We start from the raw sequence: 21105 nt of genomic DNA on the forward strand, positions 1-21105 counted from the left end.
AGTCAGCCTTTTCTTTGTCATTGAAACTAGTTTTTTTCTCTTAATTCTTCTCTGTGGTAAAGCTGAAGACATGTTAGTTCTGTAGTTTGTTCCTACCACTCTTCCAATGGTGGCATCTGCCTCTTTGTTTTGAAACACTTGAAGCACAATACACGTCAAAATTCACCATTCAGTCCCCAAATCCTCCTGGTAGAGCTTCTGTGAACAAACTCAAGTTCTGCTGGTTGAAACACATTGGTTGTAGGTTTGGCCCAGAGAGTGGAAGGCAAGTGAGAATGAACCAAAATTGCCAGGCTCCCATTGCCTCAGGCAGGAGCTTCCAGTTTATCCAGTGATTCTGCTCCGATTTGTTGAGAAGTCCTACTTTTGTAGGACTGAAAACATCTGAAAACATCACTAAGGTGCAATGCTGGAAAGACCAGTGTGTCCTGCTTTCACAGAGTCAGGGTAGAGCTCAGTTTCCACCTTAGTCTTTTGTCAGAGAATCACAGAATGGTTTAGGTTGGAAAAGCCCTCTAAGATCACGGAGTCCAACCATTAACCCAGCACTGCCTGATCCACCACTAAACCATGACCCCAAGTGCCACATCTACACATCTTTGAAACACCTCCAGGGATGTTTTAAATACCTCAAGGGGTGCTGACTCCACCACTTCCTGAGCAGCCTCTTCCATGGCTTGAAAACCCTTTCATGAAGAAATTTCCACTAATATCCAATATAAACCTTCCCTGGTGTGATTTGAGGCCATTTCTTATTGTCCTATCACTTATTACCTGGGAGAAGACTTTGCTACAACCTCATTTCAGGTAATTGTAGGGAGTGATAAGGTTTCCCCTGAGCACCCTTTTCTCTGGGCTAAACAAACATCTTATTTTAATTTTTTTATTATTATTTTTCTTTAGTTTGCTGCTTTCTCCCCCACCAATGAACGAAAGTTTCCAACATTTTTTACAGTTAATCACTCAACCTTCTTTACTCTCGCACTTACTTTCATTTTTAGCCCCTGATGGTGTCAAGGCAGTGCAATTCTCACCTGTGCTCAGGAGGGTGCATCCTCCCTGATCCCAGGGTTCCAGACAGTCATCCTGCCATTTCACATCCTTCCTTAGGTTTCCCAAAACACAACTAGATTCTTTTCTTCCCTGCACTTAACGCTTGGGAGGGGGCTTAAATCTAGCACTTGGTGTTCACTGAGGATGTGAACTCCCCCCAGTGCAAGACTGTCCATGTGCAGATGCTCCTTGACCACCTCATGCTGGTAAAACTGCCTTCCTCCCCTTTCAGGCATCGCTCTTTTGAGTGGTACCTCACATTCTTCTCATTCTTTAAAAGCTTTACCACTAAAAGTGTTCAATACCAGCCCCAGCTCTTTCCACGGAGAGATTTGGAGAGGTTAAAAGCATTTTTTTTTGTCCCTTAGACAGAAGCGACACAGGAATAACTTTGTTTCTCTCGACTCTCTGCAGGTGGAATGCAAAGCAGTGATGGTGTTTTTTCACTACTGCGTCATGTCCAACTACTTCTGGCTTTTCATTGAGGGGTTGTACCTTTTCACTTTGTTGGTAGAAACCTTTTTCCCAGAGAGGAGATATTTCTACTGGTACACAATCATTGGCTGGGGTAGGTGATGTTTCTTGTCTGAAATGTGTCTCATCTGAGATTTCCACCCTCAGTTTCAAAGTGTAATTTTAGTCTTTGTGTGGAAGTACCTCTGTGTTGTGCTTTTCCTGCCTGAACAGAGTTGAACTGGAATCTGGAGGACACCACACCCCTGGTAGAGATGAAGTCCACAACAGAAAATTGCCTCCTACAAAATATGATCTTAATATCAAGCTCTTCACCTTAATCAAATCTGTAATCCTAAGTCTAGTCCATTTGCTTCATTTGTGCCTTTCTTCCAGATAACAGCTAAATTGAAAATGTATCCAAAAGGTTTTCACATATGCTCATCCTACCTGGATGGGAAATAAAAGCTTGCAGTGGGAAGAAACAAGATGTCTTTCAGAAAGGCCAGTTGCATGATGATAATCAGTGTAATTATTTTTCATTCTGGCCTTCTGGAGATAAATTGGTTCCTGTGACATGTTAATTCAAGCAGTTCTTTGCTGATGTTTTCGTGCAGAAGTCAGATGGTGAATGCAGAAGAGTACATTCATTTAAAATGTGCCCTGAGAAGGTTAAACTCGATTTTTCTACTTAAAAATACTTCTGAGATAATTAGAAATAATCCTGTATATTCATGTGTAAAGGCTACACAAAAAAACCCCCCATGTCTTAAACTTTTCTCCTTTGCAAAAAACATCTTTATGTAATCTGAATCTTCAGATAATCCACAGATAATTTTGTTTTCTCCTTCTGAGGCAGTTGTACGTACACAAAAATTCTCATCTCCTGGCAAAGACTCCCTAGAGTAGAGAGAAAAATATAGAGAAGGTATAGAAGTAGAGAAGCTAAAGAGAAGGAATAGAGAAGAAAGAAGGGACCAAATAATCATAAATAACCTATGGCATAAAACAGCTATTGGGAAAGGATGGTTACTGGAAAAGGTTTTTGGAAAAGAAATTATTGGAAAGGGTGTTCAAAGTTCCCTTTGTACTATCCACAGATGTACAGTCACATTATAGCTGAGGCATAATTTTGTTCTCAAAGAGAAATTAGGGGTTATATACATGAAAATGTGACAATTGCAAAGGAAAAAAAATATATAAATCTCTGCAATCTGAACAAGCCAGAGGTTGCTGGGTTCCTTTTATTAAGTTTGCACAATTTTCTTATCTGTAGGTTTGTCTGAATATGAGAATACTGCAACACAAAATATATTAACAGATTTTTTTTTTATTTTTATTTTGAAGTCAGTCTTTATAATGACTGATCTACCCAGATGAATTCATTCTGTAAAGCAGCCTCAAAATACTTAGTTTTGAGTTGAATACCATAAATAATATCCAGCTGTTCAATTTACAGATATCATAGAATCCTAGAGTGGTTTGGGTTGGAAGGGATCTTAAAGACCATCTCATCCCACCCCCTGCCATGGGCAGGGACACCTTCCACAGACCAGGTTGCTCCAAGCCCTTTCCAACCTGGCCTTGGACAATTCCAGGGATGGGGCAGCCACAGCTTCTCTGGGCAACCTGTGCCAGGGCCTCACCCCCCTCACAGGGAAGAATTTCTTCCCAATATCCCATCCAACCCTGCCCTCTGGCAGTTTAAAGCCTATCCCTCCATCCCTTGTCCCCAGTCCTTCTCCAGCTCTCCTGGAGCCCCTTTAGGCCCTGCCAGGGGCTCTCAGGTCTCCCTGGAGCCTTCTCTTCTCCGGGTGAACCCCCCCAGCTCTCCCAGCCTGGCTCCAGAGCAGAGGGGCTCCAGCCCTTGGAGCATCTCCGTGGCCTCCTCTGGGTTCATTGCATCAGGTCCATGTCCATCTCACCCAGAACTGGGAACAGACTCAAATCACTTCATATTCAAAGCAGCATCAATAATATCCCTTAACAACACTAAGAGAATCTGCAGATGTGGATGGTTTGGGTTTTTTTTTTAACACAATCATTGTCTCACCTCCTGCATATTCCCCCTTGACTGGCAGCTCCCCTGCCCCGGTTGAAGCACTTGGCAGGAACCAAAGCACTTCCAGACTCTGGATGCAATTCCTACAGAGCCAAAGCAGCCCCTCAGCTCAGACTTGGTGGGGAGGGAGTTGCACTGAAGCAACAATCAGCAAGAGCTCAGCATTTTGCAGCATCTGGATGTTTATCTGCGTCCTGAAATGTGCTGAGCACGGCAGTGTCCTCGTTTGATTAATGAGAGCTGCAGATGGCTCTGTTGATCCAGGCAATTTTTTTTCTCCTCACATCTGCAACATGCTGGGAAGTTCTCTGGATAGACAGACTGCTGTCTTCCTGGGTTCTGTCCTAATGCCTGCCCCGTGCCCAGGGCAGGGACACAGCCAGCAAGGATAACTCTCTTCTCAGCCTTTGGGGCTTGTCTGTTTTCTAATGTTGCTCAGAAGCTGAAAAGAAAGTGATGAAGAGACATAAATCTTTTGATGTAAAGAAAAGTTCTGTGGGTATATGTATATTCATACAGCAGATGGTTCAAAGCTCCAAGCAGATCTGAAATGTGGGGGGGTTTTTTTGAACTATATTTTTAGGACACAATTTAGTTTAATTCTGCCCTCCTGCACATTTTTTTTCAGATTTGGAACACTATTCGTAGCAGCCAAATTTATACAGTGCAAATGTGTGCAAACTAGAGAAAATGTGAGAACCATGTTTCATAGAATCAGAGAATCACAGAATGGGTTGGGTTGGAAGGGACCTTAAAGCTCATCTCATTCCCACCCCCTGCCATGGGCAGGGACACCTTCCACTATCCCAAGTTGCTCCAAACTGACCTTGAACACTTCCAGGGATGAGACACCCACAAGTTCTCTGGGTAGATATTTGCTATTTCAAAATTAATTTGATAAAACTAAAATTAAAGTTCGATATTTAAAAATTAATTTTTGCTACTCTGCATCTGATAAGGGCACAAAGATCTCCATGTTTTCTAGGTATTCACCTGTCAGAACAGAAGACTTCAACTGACATTAAATATGCATGATTTCTCCTCCCCAAAGTCTGTCATTTTATTTCTTTATATCATCTTCCTTTCCAATATTCCCCCATGTGCTTATTTCAAGGAGAAGGGCTCCATCAGCCATCAGGTCTAACAGGGAAATTTGCATTTCTGGGAGTGGGAATATGAGATGTGACAGAGACTCATTTAAATGGGTTAAATCAGATGACTAATTAATGCAACATCAACACAACCTTGCAAAATATATGAAATATAATTGTTCTTGTCAGCTTTTATGAGTCTCATTCACTGTAGTGAGCTGGGTTACCAAGGTCCTTGTTTTGTTTGCTTTTTAGCACTTCATTTCTCCAGTGGTGCCTGAATAGATGTCAGCAGTTTCCTAATCAAAAGTTTTATTTACCATAAAATGTAGATCCAACTTACCCAGAGTTGTCTTTCAAGACTGTATTACTTTATAAAAATATTTCCACTGAAAAATCACACTTTCAGAGTTTTTAGAAAGGAAAATAAATCCAGGTTTCTCAGTGGATTCTTGGTGTTTTGATTAAATTTGCATTTTACATGCATTTTTTGAAAGAGAGAAGTAATGTCTGGAATAGAAATTAAATCCAATATTCTCTTTTGAGAGGCTGTTGTTCTGTTGTGGTTTTTTTTTTAAAGAAACAATTTTAATATTCCCGTGAGTAAGGGAAACTTCTCTATTGATTCGTTTTGATTGAATAAGTAAAGCAAAATCAGTTATTTACACAACAATAGAGAAAATTCAACATATGCAAGTAATTTACAACAGAACCTCAAAAGAATCCAGGGAACCCAATAATGCCATTGCAGCTCAACATCTGACCCTCTGCAATTATTGCAGCAGCTCTAGGCAGGGTGTCACTGCTTCTATTCTGTGCAGACTTTGTTTTCCTCTCCATGCAACAAGATGTAGTGCAGCAACTTGGAGCAATAATGGCCTGAAGGAGCATCATTTTTCCCTGCTGTCAGTTTTGCTCCTGCAATCCCACCCAACAATTGTTTCTAGAGCTCTGAATTAATGCAAGGAATTGCAGTCTTTGGTGCACAAGCGCTGTTGGGGAGTAAAACCTCAGTGGAGAGGTTGCATGAAGTGCTCATTGCTGGATATTGGATGTGTCCAGAACCTTTAATGGTGTCACCTTCTCGTCCTCTGCAGGTACCCCAACAATCTGTGTCACTGTCTGGGCAGTGCTGAGGCTTCACTTTGATGACACTGGGTAGGTATTGCTGCGTGGGAAACCAGCCCATGTGCCTTCAGCACCATGGCAAGGATGGCATGGAAATGCAGGGGTTAGAGGATATGGAATCGTGGGGTCACTGAGGTTGGAAAAGACCTCCAAGATCATCAAGTCCAACCTTGGATTGATCCCCACCTTGTCCCCCAGCCCAGAGCACTGAGTACCACGTCCAGTCATTCCTTGGACACCTCCAGGGCTGGGACTCCACCACCTCCCTGGGCAGCCCCTTCTAACTCTTAACAACCCTTTCAGTGAAAAAATTCTTCCTGATGTCCAACCTGAACCTACTGTGGTGCAGCTTGAGGCCATTTCTCCTTGTCTTCTTTTCTCCTTCCATTTCTGACATTGTTTTTTGTGTACACCAGTAATTCAGGTCCAGTGTTCAAGTCCTGCCCTGTTCATTTGAATGTAGAACCACAATTTGATGTCCTTGCTCCAACAAATTAGTGGAGTCCAGGATGTGGTTCATCTCATCTTAAAAGAGCTGTGAGGTGAATCACACATGTAATTCCTGCCCCTTTCCAGCTGATTATGGAGAAGGACAAAGGGGATGAGCTCAGCTGTAGAAATTACTGGGGGTATCTCTGATGAAATGAGTGAAATCTGCCCTGGGCATTGCTGAGTTTTGATTTACAGAGGCAATTAGAAGTTTAGCTTCCCACTGAGGAGTGTTTCCAGCAGGGGAGATGAACAGGGGTGAGACAGAAATCCACACCCTGTCTTCTGTGTGAAGAAAAAAATTAAAATTTAAATAATTTCAGAAAGATTCAAGAGGGTAGATTATACCTAAGTTGTCTCTTTTGGTAGAGGAAAAAAGCCCTGCAAATATCCTGAATCCTTTTCTGAAGGACCAGAAGGAAAAGCTGCTCCCAGAGATGGACCTGCATATCTCAGTAGGCAGTCAATTGACTGGCTTGATAGGGCAGCAGATGTGGCAGGTAGGGATGGATGTGTATGTACACCCTGAAAACACAAAATTAGCAATGTTTTTTCCATGCCATCTATGTTTGAACTCGGTGAAATGTTAGAAAAATGAGGGAAACTGAGTAAAATTTCAAAAATTCATCAGTGGTTCTTCGAAAACATAGAACTGAGTGAAAGGCATTTTGTACCCAAATCCCATTTCCAAGACATTTAGGCTTATGCTTTAATTTCTCCTCACACTGGAGACACCTGGATGCACAATTTGCATAAGACTCATTTTTCTGCTGGGTTTTCTTCATCCTTCTTGTTTCAGACTCTCTGAAAAACACATAAAGCCCTTCCTCCACTGAGGATGCCAGTGCTTTGACCCAATGTTCCATTGTGACATTAAGACAAATTAAATCATTTCTTTCCATGCAAAACAAGCCAGAAACCCCTGTTGTGTCATTATTATGATCACAACACTGGTCCTAAGTGCATTAATTCCTCTCAGAAGTCCAAGTAGGGTTTTGCAGGTAGAGAGAACATCTCACAGAAGGAAAAGAAGGAAAAAAAACCCCAACAAAACCCTTTATTTTCTTTTACTTAGAGAAGCTATTTAGCATGCAACACATTCAGGCAGATTCTAGCTGAGAGTCTCAGTGGTTACTTTTTAAAAATCAGCAGGCATTGTTCAGGGGGTAGGGGAGAAGCCAACACAGAGCCTGAAAACACAACAGGAATTACTGAACTGGAAAACCACAGTGGCAAAGGCATGGACTGAAATACAGACACGGAGTCTGAGTCTCCTTCTGCTTGTTCCTTGCAAAACTGGCAGAGCTCCCTTGACTTCAGCTCCTGACTCCCATCCCTGTCAGTGACAGGTTTGTGGAGATAAATCCAGCTGTCTGCTTATCCAGAGCTCTGGTGTTGAATTAAAGGGAGTTCTTCCAGATGGACCCCAGAGATGTGGCAAAGAGCAGACTCTGGCCTTTTCAGATGGAAATCACATCCCTCCCCCAGCCCATGGGCTCCTTTCCTTCCTCCATCCTGGAAAAGAGTCCTGCCTGTCTGACCTGCACTGCAGTGATGCATCTGAAGGAAATTATGGAACCTGTTTGTGTGGAGCAGCTTGTTGGCTGATAACACTGACTGCTCTGTTGTGCTTTGCTTGTTTTTCCTTCTGGTCACGTTTAGCTGAGGAGAAGATGATGTTTCTTCCACTCCATCCATCCTACAGATGTCACAGGGACCGGGACAAAAAAAATCCCTGATAAACCTGTGTGTGAGCTTCATCTGATTCCTTGTTGACATCCACAAGGCAGAGGTTGGAAATTGAGCTCATCCTGTAAAAGCTGAGGAAAAGGTCTAAAAAGGATAGGGATTTGTAGGGGATGATGTATCACCCCAGAGCACAGATTTAAAATACCTCAGTGTGGAAAAAACACTCCAAAACAACCTCCAAGTGTCTCTTTGTCCCCACCAGATTCCTGGGCTGTCCATGTCTTCAGTAGAGATGACTGGAACTAGTGGAGGTAGATTCCTTTCCCTTTAATTTCTAATTTTTACACAGACAAACTACCATACATCAATATCTGTTTAAATTAATATCAGAATTTTCCCAGATTCTTCCAGCATTGGTCAACTCACTAAAGACCTTCAGGGTAGATTTAATATCCATTGAAGGAGGTTGAGCTCTGACATAATGGGTAATTTTCAGAGGACAGCACCTAATTTATAAACACACAAATAATTTAAAAGATAATTGGTGATTTTAGGTGATTTTGTTTTGGGGAATTCAATTGTTGGTCACTGAAGAGAGCCTGATTTCCAGGCTGTCGGTGAGGAGTTCCCTCTGAACATTTATCCACTTCCAAGTATTTTAAGTTGGGCATCCACAGTGAGGTAACTCAAAGATATTAATTTGCATTTGAAAATCTCAGCCATCAGTCTTGTGGATTTGGGGTGACTTTAGGTTTCTGGGCATTGCAAACAGAAGTAAAAATACATAATTTTGTGCAAATTTGACACCCCACCTCTACATTTTCTCTCTTCTCATCAACTATACCACACACATCCTTCTTATTGGTTTTATGGAAATCCAGTAAAATACTGTCTAAGTGAAATATAATGAAAATTGTTCAATGGAAAAAGTAAGTTCAACTGGAATTTCTGAGCCAGGCATCACTCAGCCACTTGGGATTTCTCCCACATGCACTTTGAGGATGGGATTTCAGCTCTGCCTCCTCACTTTTACTCATGTAAATAGTTTTGTTCAAAGGAAAGATTTTCACTTTTCCCCCAGATGCCACCAGGCAACCATTTCAGTGACACAGAAGTTGCATTAAGCTCTCATCAGACCAGCAGTGTTTTATTCCTGTGTGCTTGTTCCAATTGTTTCTTGGCATCTGACAAATGCACCATGACAGCCACTGCTGGGATTTGTGGTTCTGCTCCCAGCAGAACGCCAAACCTTCTTCTCAGAACTGCAGGTACAAAGTAGGCAGTTTTTCGTGATTTTTGTATTTTCTAGAGGCAAATATCAGGGGAAGAAAGTGGAGAAAAATGAAAGAAGATTTTAGCTGACAGTCAAATTCTTGATGACTTAAAACAGTCATTAAGACATTATGTCTCGATGATATATAATTGTCATTACAACAGTGTAGCAGGGGTGGAAAAACAAGATTCTTTTCATTATTAGTGGTTTTCTAGCTTTAAAAATGTCTGTTAATATTAAAACACTATACATATATATATAGGTCCTATATTTAGCTTTTACTACAAATAAATGTCCAAATGAACCTATGTGGAGTAAACTTCTGGAGAATTCTTTGGTGAATCCAAAGGAAGATTTTAAACGCTCAGGTAGAAATGTCATTTTATTTATGATCCCTCATCCCCAACAGCTTAAAAAAGGGGCTGACCCCAACTGTTGTCCAGTAATTGAAGCTTCTCAGATGAATCCTTGCTCCTTGGCTGGACTTTTATTCCCATTTGTGAGTACAACCAGGCTCTGGTACACCCTGGTGTACTAGAAATGTGTAAGAATTCTCATATCAGGGTCAGAAACCCACACTCATGTCTGTTAACCGTGGAAAACCAACTGAGGAATCAAACTTTGGAATAACTATCTCTTACCCTTTGGGACATCTATGTCTTTTTTTTTTTAAAAGAGACAAATTTACAGTTGTACTGTAGGCACAGAAACACATATTAAGGCATTTTCCAAAATGTCTAAGCTGTTTAGGAGGGAGTACCATTTAAACTGCCACAAAAATACTTATTTGACTTTCAGGTAAGTTTGGAAAGGCTGTTAAATAAAGCTACAACAGGGACAAACTAAAGAACTTGCACTTTAAACTCAAAATAATTTAGCTACAAGACCGATCTCCCACTCTCTGGCCCCTTCAAAATGATTATAAGTATATTAACTTCTTTGTTATATCTTTTTCTCTTCCCTTCTCTCTCCCCATCCCATTTTTTCCTCAATGACTGCAGCTGCTGGGACATGAATGACAACACTGCCTTGTGGTGGGTGATCAAGGGTCCTGTGGTTGGATCAATCATGGTAAGTAGGACTTGGAGTAGACACTTCCTCAGCTCTTCTGAGGACAAAAAACCAATTTAAATATCTCCAAATACCTTTACAAACCACGATGGGCTGGTGGGCACCTTCTCTGAATGCCCATGGTTTGCCACCCACAATGATTCATAATTCCACTGTTAAAAAGAAGTTTTAGTGCAAATTAAATGATGGTTCTCTGCCTGTAAGCAAAGACTGTGCAGACAAAGGGTTATTCAGTTGTTTAAACACAGACATCAAAACACCCCAGAGCATGTGGAGCATTTGTCAGGGGCTGGGAGACATGGCATAGGATGTGTGAGAACCCTGGGCCTTTTGGGGCAGCAGCTGAAAGCCAAATGGGACAATCCAGGACATCTAAAACAATACTAGATGCCAGCCACCAGGAAAATGGACTCTGGCTGTTGAATGGAACAAATTTCACAGCTGCATTTATCTAATATTAGATTTATAATAGTATTGTGGTCATAGGGCAAGATACTAAATTGTCTGCAAGGTATCTAAGCTCTCTTTAGCTGATGGAGGTCTTGGATTTGACTCAAATGCTGTTGGATACCCATTTATGGATGATTGAGAGGCTCTAATGAGCCCTGTTTGGGCTTCTCAGAACCACAGGAGGGGGAAGATTGGAAGGGACCACTGGAGGTCATCTTGTCCAACCTCCCTGTTCAAGCAGGATCCCCTAGAACACATTATCCAAGATTGTGTCCAGATGGCTTTTGAATATCTCCAGAGAAGGAGATATTCTGGTGCCCTAAAAGAATATGGGGATATTAAAGTGTTGTTGGGCCCCTGCAGCTGGAAACTAGATCGAGAGCCCAGACAACAGGGTTAGGGGCACCTGAAAATCTGTTAGGGTTGTTACATGGAGGTGTTTGATTCTGGGCATCCTAAGTTGCTTTCCATGCTCCAGGGACAGCATTAGGCAGGTTTTCAGTGCTTGTTTCGGGAATTCAGACATCCAGCTCAGGAGGTTTTGTCAGGTCTGGTGATTCTACTTGGTGGTATTTGGACAGCTCCCTAAATTAGAGCAGCCTGCAGATAAATTAGAGGTAATTCAGCTGATAACAGTGAAGAGGATCAACATGGAGAGGGTTCAGCCATCCAGGAGTTTTGTCCATGAACATGAATTTCCATGCTTTCCAGGCACATTCCATGAAGGATCACGTTCTGGTTTGGCCAATCACTTATACTGGGTTTCTGTAGATAGCACTAAAGAACCAAAAATCTTCCATGGGACAACTGGGCTTCTCCATCCATTTGTAGTCCTTATATCAGATGGAACATCTTTCTGAAGATTCTGAAATCTTTCTGATGCACACAACTGCTTTAAGTTCTTGTTTCTCCCTACCAACACAAATTTCCACTGTTTTCTTCTGGTTTTAAGAAGCTTTGGAGCTGATGGCAGCCAAGTCTGATGCCAGAGCATTGGAAAAAAACCTGATTTTATTATTCTCCAAATTTTTAAAAACTGCTAAACTGAGAAGTCCCTTAGTTCAGAGAATGGAAGTTAAAGATACTTCTATTGTTGAGATCTTTGCTATCTGGTTTTGGTGTGCAGGGATCTCTCTCTTTACTCTCTGCACTGGTTGATAATGAAAAATATTGAAACCCCTCCATTTATGTTTCTCTTCTCTTGGTCTTGGAACTGCAGAAATCCTGAGTCACTTTATCTACTGGAAAAGGGATATTTTTGCCTACAAAGGGGGGTGATAAGATGCTTGTAAACTTATCCCATTACTCCTGACCCTATAAATCTTTTAGAATGCAGTTTGAAGAAGAATAAGGAAATGGAATTAGCAAGTCACTGGGAATGTCCCATTCATACTTTAAAAAAATATGCCATTGTCATAATGTTTTTCTTTTTTTTTTCCCCAGATAAACTTTGTGCTTTTTATTGGCATAATTGTGATACTTGTGCAGAAACTCCAGTCACCTGATATCGGGGGCAATGAATCCAGCATTTACTTGTAAGTACAAATAAAACAGTAATCAGTTTAAATTACTAATATACACATAGGAAAAAGAGACAAAGTAAAAAAAAGACACCTCAGCTGAACTAGGTCGATTTTCAAAAAGAGTCACAGGGTCTATTAAATTGCTTTGGTTGATTTTTTACTTTTATTTTGTTAATCCATCAGCCACCAAAGTGCATTTTAAAGGCAGTTTTTTCACCTTTCTTTAAAAGACCTAGAAAATAAGCATAAACACAAGATTGAAAAAAGACCAAAACCAAACCAAAACTAACTTTTTTAAAGATGAATTATCTGGAAATTAAAATACTGACCAGGTATATAAGTAACTATTATACTCATGGGACAGTTTGCTGCGCTTCATAAGTTCCAGGGACATGGTCCAAAATTCCCTGAAATCAATGAGATTTAGTAGAAAAATTTAATAACTTTGGGCTCAATTCTAATCTAGGAAGATCCCCCAAAATTGCTCATGTTCACGTTTCTTGTAACCTTAAATTCAATTCACTTAAACCAAAAAATTCTCATGCCACATAGAATTGTTTTAAAATCCACATAAGTCCTAAAATTTTCCTTTAGAAGTTTATAGCTTTGTGATTTAAGTTTTTTTTTTAAGCTGAAATCCTTTTTGTGAGTTTCCACCTTATAAGAAGACAGGTTGGTCATTTGGGATGATCTTCATCCTAATTTGGAGTGCAGGCAGGCATTCTCCTTATAAAAATTATATCATCCTTTGGAATAACTGGAATATGTGGCAGCACATTTGGTGTTGGCTTCCCTGCCCAAATACCACACAAGTTTAATTTTGCAAATTTTTTTGTGAGCTTAGATTATTTCTTGCACTCATAAACATGGGTAAGACTATTTGATTTAGCACTAAATTCCTGAAGAAAATTCCTGAGGCAAGCCACGAAAACCTTAAACAAAACTAAAAGATGTCAGGGGAAAGCAGGAAATCCTTATTTTGTAGCAAATACAATTACCCAGTGATTAGTTTCACCCTAAGTAACCACAATCATAATTTAATGATGTCCTCCATTTAAATTACAATTTTCAGGGGAAAATATGTCCTCCAGCTGCCTATTTTTTTCTTCTTTTTATTTTTTCCCCTAGTATCTAGTTTGCATTTCCATGAAAAGATAATATTTTCATGTCTGTAGTCAGACATCCACTTACTGAAAGTGCTGCACTTGCATCTAGCTCAAAACCGTGTTTCCGCGGCCAAAAATAACGCTTGAAATCCTTTCTGTAAGTGGATATCTCTCAGAAATAAAACTCAGGAGAGAGTGGAGACATCAGGTGCATGGTTTTCCCAGGGCTTGCATGAGGACTTCCCGTGGATGTGCTGCTGGGAAGTCCCCCCCTGAGTCTCAGGTTGTAATTAGCACCCAAGACGTGCAGAGCTCGTTCCGATTACGACCTCTCGAGTGCATGTTTGGTGTGTGCTGCACATCTCTCACATATGAAGCAAAGCATGCCATGGATTCCAGTGATTTTAACTAGATTATCCGACATCCTTGTCATCCTGGATCAATATGGTGACTGGGTTTCCCTGGTGTTTTTTCCTATGTGTATAGTTAGCCACCAAAACCAAGAGAGAAACATCATATTTTCTGTTTCATTCGCTGCCATTATTTTCCATATTTCTTTGCAACTTTCGAACTGGGTGTTTATAAATGGACCTTGCATTGATGTTTGTGCTATGGAGTGGAGTGTTGTTTATCCAAACAGATCTGACAACAGAAAGGTCACACAGGAACAATTAAAAGGAATGAAATTAATAATTCTGTGCAGATTTACACCAGAGACAGACAATATTTGTGCACACAAAGCCTGTGAAAAAAGAGGTTGTTGTAAGGAAGGAAAAAGTCAGATGATAATCTGGTTCTGTCACCATATTGAAATCTCTGTGGCATTTAGACTGTGGTCCATATGAAGCATTTTCCATGTTCTATTTTGCTGTTTCAAACTATTACAACATCAATTCATCAGAGCAAACTCTCCATCCAGATCTTTATTCCACAACATACTTAAATGCTTTCCCTTTAGTAGCTGAGGAAGGATGAGGTTGAGGAAGGATTTTCAGCCTGTTTCTGAAGGAAATATCACACAGTACCTGCAGCAGGGATTGAGATTTATTCTAATAGGATTTATTGGAATAACCCTTTTAACCAGCTGGGACTTCCATCCTCAAAAACGAAAATGTAAGACCCCAAAAACTTGTGACTGGGAGTAAGATTTATTTTTTTCTTATAGGTATGGTACAGGTTTAGGTTCAGGCCCTTTTAATGATTATTTTATTTAGGAAAATCTACCTCTGATTTCACTTCATAAACATGATGGTCATGGTTCTGCAAAGCACTTAAAGCTGTATTTGACTTTAAAAGCCTGGGGGATGGGCTTAAATTTAAAGATTAATATATTCATTATTAAAATCTCCCACTAGTGAAGTTCCCTGGGAATTGTGATCATGGAAGAAGAGCACTGAGGAACTGAGGATTAATTAATACAGAGTAGCCAATGGAGAATATGACTTGCTTTAAAAAAAGTCAAACAACCATTTGCATCATTTGCAGCATATTATGAGTGCTTTACTGCCATAAAAAAATCAGACTTTATCTCTAAATAACCTGATGATCATTGTATGCAACAGCTGAAAAAAAAATGTAGCTGATTCCTTACAAGCATTTCAGTCATGATAAAATTCCATTTTATCTACTTGTGTGTTCAGTCATCCATTACCTTTCTCATGCCTTTAGTTCCCCCTCAGAGCTGCCTGCATGTGCTGATCCCATTCCAGACTGAAGGGCTCAAGAAGTGACTGGAGGAACAATATCTCCATCTTTTTTCTCACTGATGTTTTAGATAGAAACTCCTCTTTATGGCTGAAAATACTAGGAGATAGATCCATCAAAATATCTAAGCAGCTGAGGTAGGAATTCAAAATATAGAAGACACCTTTTTAATGATAATTTTATTATTGTTTGGGGTTTTTTTCCCCAAGAACTTTTCATAGGCATCGTAATCATTAGTTATGTTTTAGGGTGAGGACTGAACTACCAAAGGCATGGTTTTTTTCTTGAAATATGTCTGATTTCAATTAATCTCGAGTCAGTCCTGCCAAATTAAGCATCCAACCAAAGCAAGATCAGTAATGCAAATGCAATAGATTTTTGTCTGAGTTGGAAGTTCTGAGACCCTCAGGTGCTGGGGAAGCACAAAGTGACACTGATTGTATTCCCAGAGTAATTAGGACAATGGTTAAAATAGTTCAGACAGGTTTCTTGCCCCATCTGGTGAACGAATATCATAAACAGGAGAAATGTGCCATGATTATGGTCAGATAATCATGGACTCATAGAATGGTTTAGGTTGGAAAGGATGTTAAAGGTCATCTCATTCCACCCTCTGTGATGGGCAGGGACACCTTCCACTAGCCCAGGTTGATCCAAGTCTCATCCAACTGGCCTTGGACACTTCCAGGGATGGGGCAGCCACAGCTTCTCTGGGCAACCTGTGCCAGGGCCTCACCACCCTCACAGGGAACAATTTCTTCCTAATTTCCAATCTAAACCTACTCCCTTTCTGTTTAAAGCCATTCCCCCTTGCGACACATCATTCTTATCATAGAGTGAGTGTCCATGTCTTGAACTGTATTCCCCACCCAGTTAGATTTTACCTAACATGCTTCCCAGCACAGAGAACCACCTGATTCTCAGCCTTCTCCAGTTGCAGTTTGTAGATATTTTGAAGAAGCAGCAGATTATTTGGGGACAGTTACACCACCTGCTGAAAGCCAAGGGGCACCACATGAATCCAGTGTGATGTCAGTTCTGGGGACTGCAAGCACACATTCACAACCCTACAGCAGCTGGCTCAGCACACAGGGCTCCACATCATTTGCATGGATTAACCATATATCAGTTCCTTCTCCAGAATTTTATGATACATTGATCTGACAAGGCTTCACTGTTTTCACCATGAAAAATCCAGCCAATAGTGTATAACCTGCTATGTCACAATCTGCTTTCAGGCATCCTGGTTTTGGTCAAGTTGTTGCAGGGAGAGCACGTTCACCCCCCCACAGAAAAGCCATATTTCTATAGAAATGCCCACAAAAAGCTTAAATCCACGCTGTTATTTTCACCAGCATTGTTGCATTGCTGAAATATTCACTATAGAGAGAAAATCATCCAACAGCACCACTACCATAACGCACCACAGTACCTTGTAGGTGTGCATGAAGTAGATGCATGCTGGAATAACCCTTAAGATTAAAAAGACCCACACATTCCCATCAAGTCTTTGCTTATTCATTCATTTTCAAGGATCAAGCACATGTAACTGAAAAATCCTCTTTTTTATTTTATTATTATTATTATTATTATTTCCAACTTATCATGAATAGTATAATTTGGGAGGGGGAAGCTTGTTTCTGCTTTTGCTTCAACAGATTCTTCATAAATTTTGTATCACATGTTGAAAGCTCAATGAAAAGAAAATAAAGCCCACAAATATGTAGCTAATTCAGGTCTACGTCATTTCTCCACTCAGCATCTTGCTGGAAAGAAAGGAGAATCATGGCATATATCATAGGTAGGTATGATTTTACCTCTGGTGCAACCTAAAGGGTCAGGGCAGGGCGAGCAATGTCGTGACACAGATGTTTTGGTAAACAACACTCCTCTGCACTTCACCTCCAAAGCCACTGGACGCTCGGTGGTTCATTCTGCTACTGCTTTTGTCTTGCTGCAAGTGCTCAGACTGCCAGAGTTAATGATTAGCCACGGGGTCTTCCTGCCAAAAGGCTCGTTTTTGGCAGGGAAATGGCAGATGTTGGATGAACAGTGTATTCCTTAGCACGGCACTTCCACCTCCGAACCCCGGGCGCTGCCGGTTGGGTGCTGGAGTGCCCAACAAACCAGCAGCAAAAGGAAATGGTGTCCCGGGGTTAATCCCTTCCTACTGCATGGAAATACAATGGAAAACGTAGATGATGGTCATTTGGTATCAGTGCATGATAATCAAGGAGTTCTCATTTCTAAGAAATGCCAGGAGAGTAGATATTTGCTGCCTTGACCGACACTAATTCTTGATGGATTTATTTAAAGCTCATTCACAGCTACTATACTTTTCCTGTACATTGCCCAAGGCAAATTATTATTTTGGGTGTTGGTTTGATGGGGTTTTTTTTGGTTTCTGTTTTGCAATTTTTTTTGGAGGGGAAGGAGGTGTTAATTTGTGCCGAATCTTTTCAGGTAGGGCTTGGAAAAAAATCGAGTGTACTCATTAGGAATGTAAGATCATGTGGGCTATGTACCATAATTAGGAAGAACATAATTACACAGGGATTTATTTATTTTCAGATAAAGTAATCAAAAGCTCCGTTCTGCTTTGATTATCTATCTATAGGTTTGCTGTGGTGTCAACTGCTGTAACAGCAAACAGCACAGAATATTTAGTGTGTTTACAATATTCCTGGGAGCTGTTATTGCCCTTGAACAACTGAGGGTATGATGCACAAAGGGGGATACTCAAAATCCCCCAGGTGCCTGTGGCAGGTAGAGGACAATGAATCTTTGATTGTCAAATCCACCTTTCTAACCTAAACACTGTCCTTTCATCCAGAATGCATCCCTTGCATTCCTACACTGATGATGAGATTAGACCCAAAACTATGTCCACCTTGAAAGTGGTTTTGTTATTCCATGGGCCAGAGGGATATTCCAGAAGAGCAAATCAGTATTTATAGAAGAAATTCCACCCATGTCCAACGACACACAAGCACTTGACAGGGTCTGATTTTGAAATCATGGATCAGAAAAGTTATTTCTCCTGGTTACAAGATCATCCGTGGTGAATGCAATGTTGAAAAGTGTTCTGTTTCTGTTATTTGGAAATCCTTAGAAAGTGGATTTTAGAGTGCAAGGCCATGTGCCTTGGCCTGCACAGGTGATGTCTGTGTGGTGCAGGCTGACTCCTCTTGTCTTCTGTTTTGCAGTAATACTGAAAAATAGGATGGTTTTGTCTTTAAACACTTTTGGAAGTGGCTGTAGGGTATTTTTATGGGCAGTTTTATGGTTTGAATGGATAAACAGACAGAGGAAAGGGTACAAGGCTGATTTTTGTGGTTGATGGAACAGCTGATATTTTGATCTTTGCCTAACTTTCATGCTTAAGAATTCTCTAATGGTGACTTGAAATTTCTGCTTGGCTCCACAATCTGTGGCAGCCTTAGAGAGCAAAGTTCCTTGTCCGTGGGTTGTGTACTAAAAAGGCAAAGCACAGACTTTTTCCCTCCATCTGTTACAAGAGCAAGCCATGAACTGGAAAAGAGCATTTTTACATTAAAAGAGAAGCTACTAAAAGATGGTCCTTCTCTGGAAAGATCAAGGAGTTGTGCAGGTTAGTGAGGGAGAAAACAACCAGGTTTTATCCAACAGTGCAATCCTCTTTATAAAAATAGGGTTTTCTCCATTTTTTTTAGAAGGCACAGTAAAGCTTGATGGGCTCTCACTTCTATCCAGGGTTGGATTGACCCTAACAGCCTGTTTCCAAAGAGTTTTAGGCACCAAAAAAAAGAGCTAAACAGTGTCTTTAGGCTTCCCATTGAAATGTTAGTGTCTTATCTCTGGAAATTTCAGATCCAAACATCTTTCAAAGACAGTACTAAACCATCATGGCTTGATTGCCATAACTGGTGTGGAACAGAACTCCCAACATCCGGAGGCTGAAGCGAGATTTCCATGGAAGTGCTTACGTCTGTTGGGTGCCTGTGTAAATATAGGTCTTTGCCTACGCATGTACTGTCTGAAATTCTATATATATGTATCTCAAATGGTTCCAGCATTGCTTTTTAAAAGACCACAAATACTTTAGCAACGTGCACAATATAAAGCCTCTTTTACTGTACCGGGAAAGTGGCTGCACTCAACTAAATTTGCTGTAACATTATAAATTTTTCCATGCACTTGAGCTCTCTGATTAGCAAAAATAAGGCAGCTTTTGTAAGGAAAATGTGATACAGACCTCAAATACGTTTCTGAAGTCACTGCACTTCGTCAAAGTGTATAACCTAATTTTGATCTGTATTGATAAGCTTCAGTTGTCATGGAGATCAGCAGGATAGGGAACATCCAGTGCCTGAGGCCATGCATCTTTACCAATTACCCATGGAGGTGGGTGCAGCATCTTTTAGCAGAGCAGCTCGCTTGCTTACTGGGAAAGATAATGGCTTTGGGAGTTGAGAAAAATTTTCCAAAGATTCAAACTGGAAATTAACTTTGGAATATCCAAATTAGACCATTCGGGCTGTTTGCCCTTTCCCTCCCACGTTGCTCCTATTCTGCTGTTTTGAAGTCACTGTTAGACTGAAAGGGACAGATCTGAAAATTTGTTTTCTCCCTCAATCAGTTTGCACCTCTGATTCTTTGAATCAGTTGCTCAATGTAAAGGTAAAGGTGGAGTTGAAGCAACTGGTCGTGCCTCAGTTGCTGTGAGACTGCAGGGAATGGGGAGTAATTCTGACATCTCTGATCTTGAACGTGCTTTCAATTTACACCAAAACTTGATGCACACCAGCACCTGTGGTCTTCCATTTAGTTTTTGCTGCCATTCACATTTTTGCCTCTATCATATGAGAAGAAAAGGAGTTTACATTCCCCTCAGTGTCTCTGCTTCTCCTTGGCATTGATCTATTGTGTCTCACTTCAGCAGCTGGCAGGTTTCACATCCATGGGGTTTAGTTCTACATGTGAGGGGTTATTAGGAAGTACTCCATGCAAGGACATAGCCTGAGGTATGGAAGGGACAAGAAAGATGGTGCTGTCCCAGTGCACGTGGTCTTTTGATCTGGAAAGACGAACTTCTTGTGAGGCTCTTGTAACTAACGTTGTGTGTAAAAGGAAGCGTGTGGTGCAAAGTAATCAGCTGATTTTCCAGGAACAAACTTTTCCTGCCTGGGAGAGTACAAGTGCACCCTCAAAGGCCCCCAGTTTACAGTGGTTTAATATTGAATTAAGTCTCAGTGAAGATGGCTTAATCAAATGTGAACCACCTCAAGACAGGACCAACTGAAAGTTGTGCCTAAGGTTCACATCACAGCCTTCGTACCTCATTTGCTACCCACCTGTATCATTACTGAGAGATTTCCAAGCTGAAATTCCTCTTTATGTTTCCAATGAAAACACTGCAGTTGTTCAGCTGATTAAATGTCTGCAAGCCCAGGCTTTTCCAACAAAGACAGTGCTCTCTTTTTTTTCATTAAAGAGGGTTGTAGAGATGGTTTATAACTTGAATCCTCGCCTGCAGCTATCTCGTGTGATATGTAAGGCAGGTGAGTCAAAACAGTGTAACTGAAGCTTCAGAGCTGCAAATTATATAAACTCAGTGTAGTTATACCAATACTGAGCTGACAGGACCAAAACCTGTCTTCAGCGCCTAAAAACCCACTTCTTGTGGCAGACTGTGACAATAAATCCTCTGTGGGTTTGGCTCGTTTGTTTTGGTTTGAGGACAACGAGCTAAATCACATCCTCAGATATTTATGGCTGAGTTTGGACGTGCACATTCTTCATTCCAAACAGTAAAGCTACATTCAAAACCACTTAAGAATCTCATTTCCTGTGGTACATTTTTCTCATTAAACATTCTGTTGTCTGCTGCACCACATTTACGTTACTGCACTTCCAGCAGGATTATTCCACAGTGCACGACACGTATCTGTGGAATGGGAATAACCCAGCTTGGTAAAACAGGACCTCCAGAGTTACTGCAGAGGAAGGATCAGGACATGTAACCTTGAAGCTA

At 40.8% G+C, this 21105-nt stretch overlaps 1 protein-coding gene across 1 annotated transcript in view; it reads left to right on the plus strand.

Annotated features, from left to right (window-relative positions):
* ADCYAP1R1 (ADCYAP receptor type I) overlaps nt 1-21105 on the plus strand; it is a 140466-nt gene that overhangs the window by 104847 nt on the left and 14514 nt on the right. The window contains exons 10-13 of the mRNA XM_018089244.2: nt 1468-1621; nt 5757-5817; nt 10240-10309; nt 12203-12294. Coding sequence (XP_017944733.2) covers nt 1468-1621; nt 5757-5817; nt 10240-10309; nt 12203-12294 — 377 coding nt within the window. The remainder of the gene's footprint in view (nt 1-1467; nt 1622-5756; nt 5818-10239; nt 10310-12202; nt 12295-21105) is intronic.

Source organism: Manacus vitellinus, unplaced genomic scaffold (assembly GCF_001715985.3).
Source record: "Manacus vitellinus isolate BGI_N305 unplaced genomic scaffold, ASM171598v3 scaffold_12_pilon, whole genome shotgun sequence".
Taxonomy (NCBI): domain Eukaryota; kingdom Metazoa; phylum Chordata; class Aves; order Passeriformes; family Pipridae; genus Manacus; species Manacus vitellinus.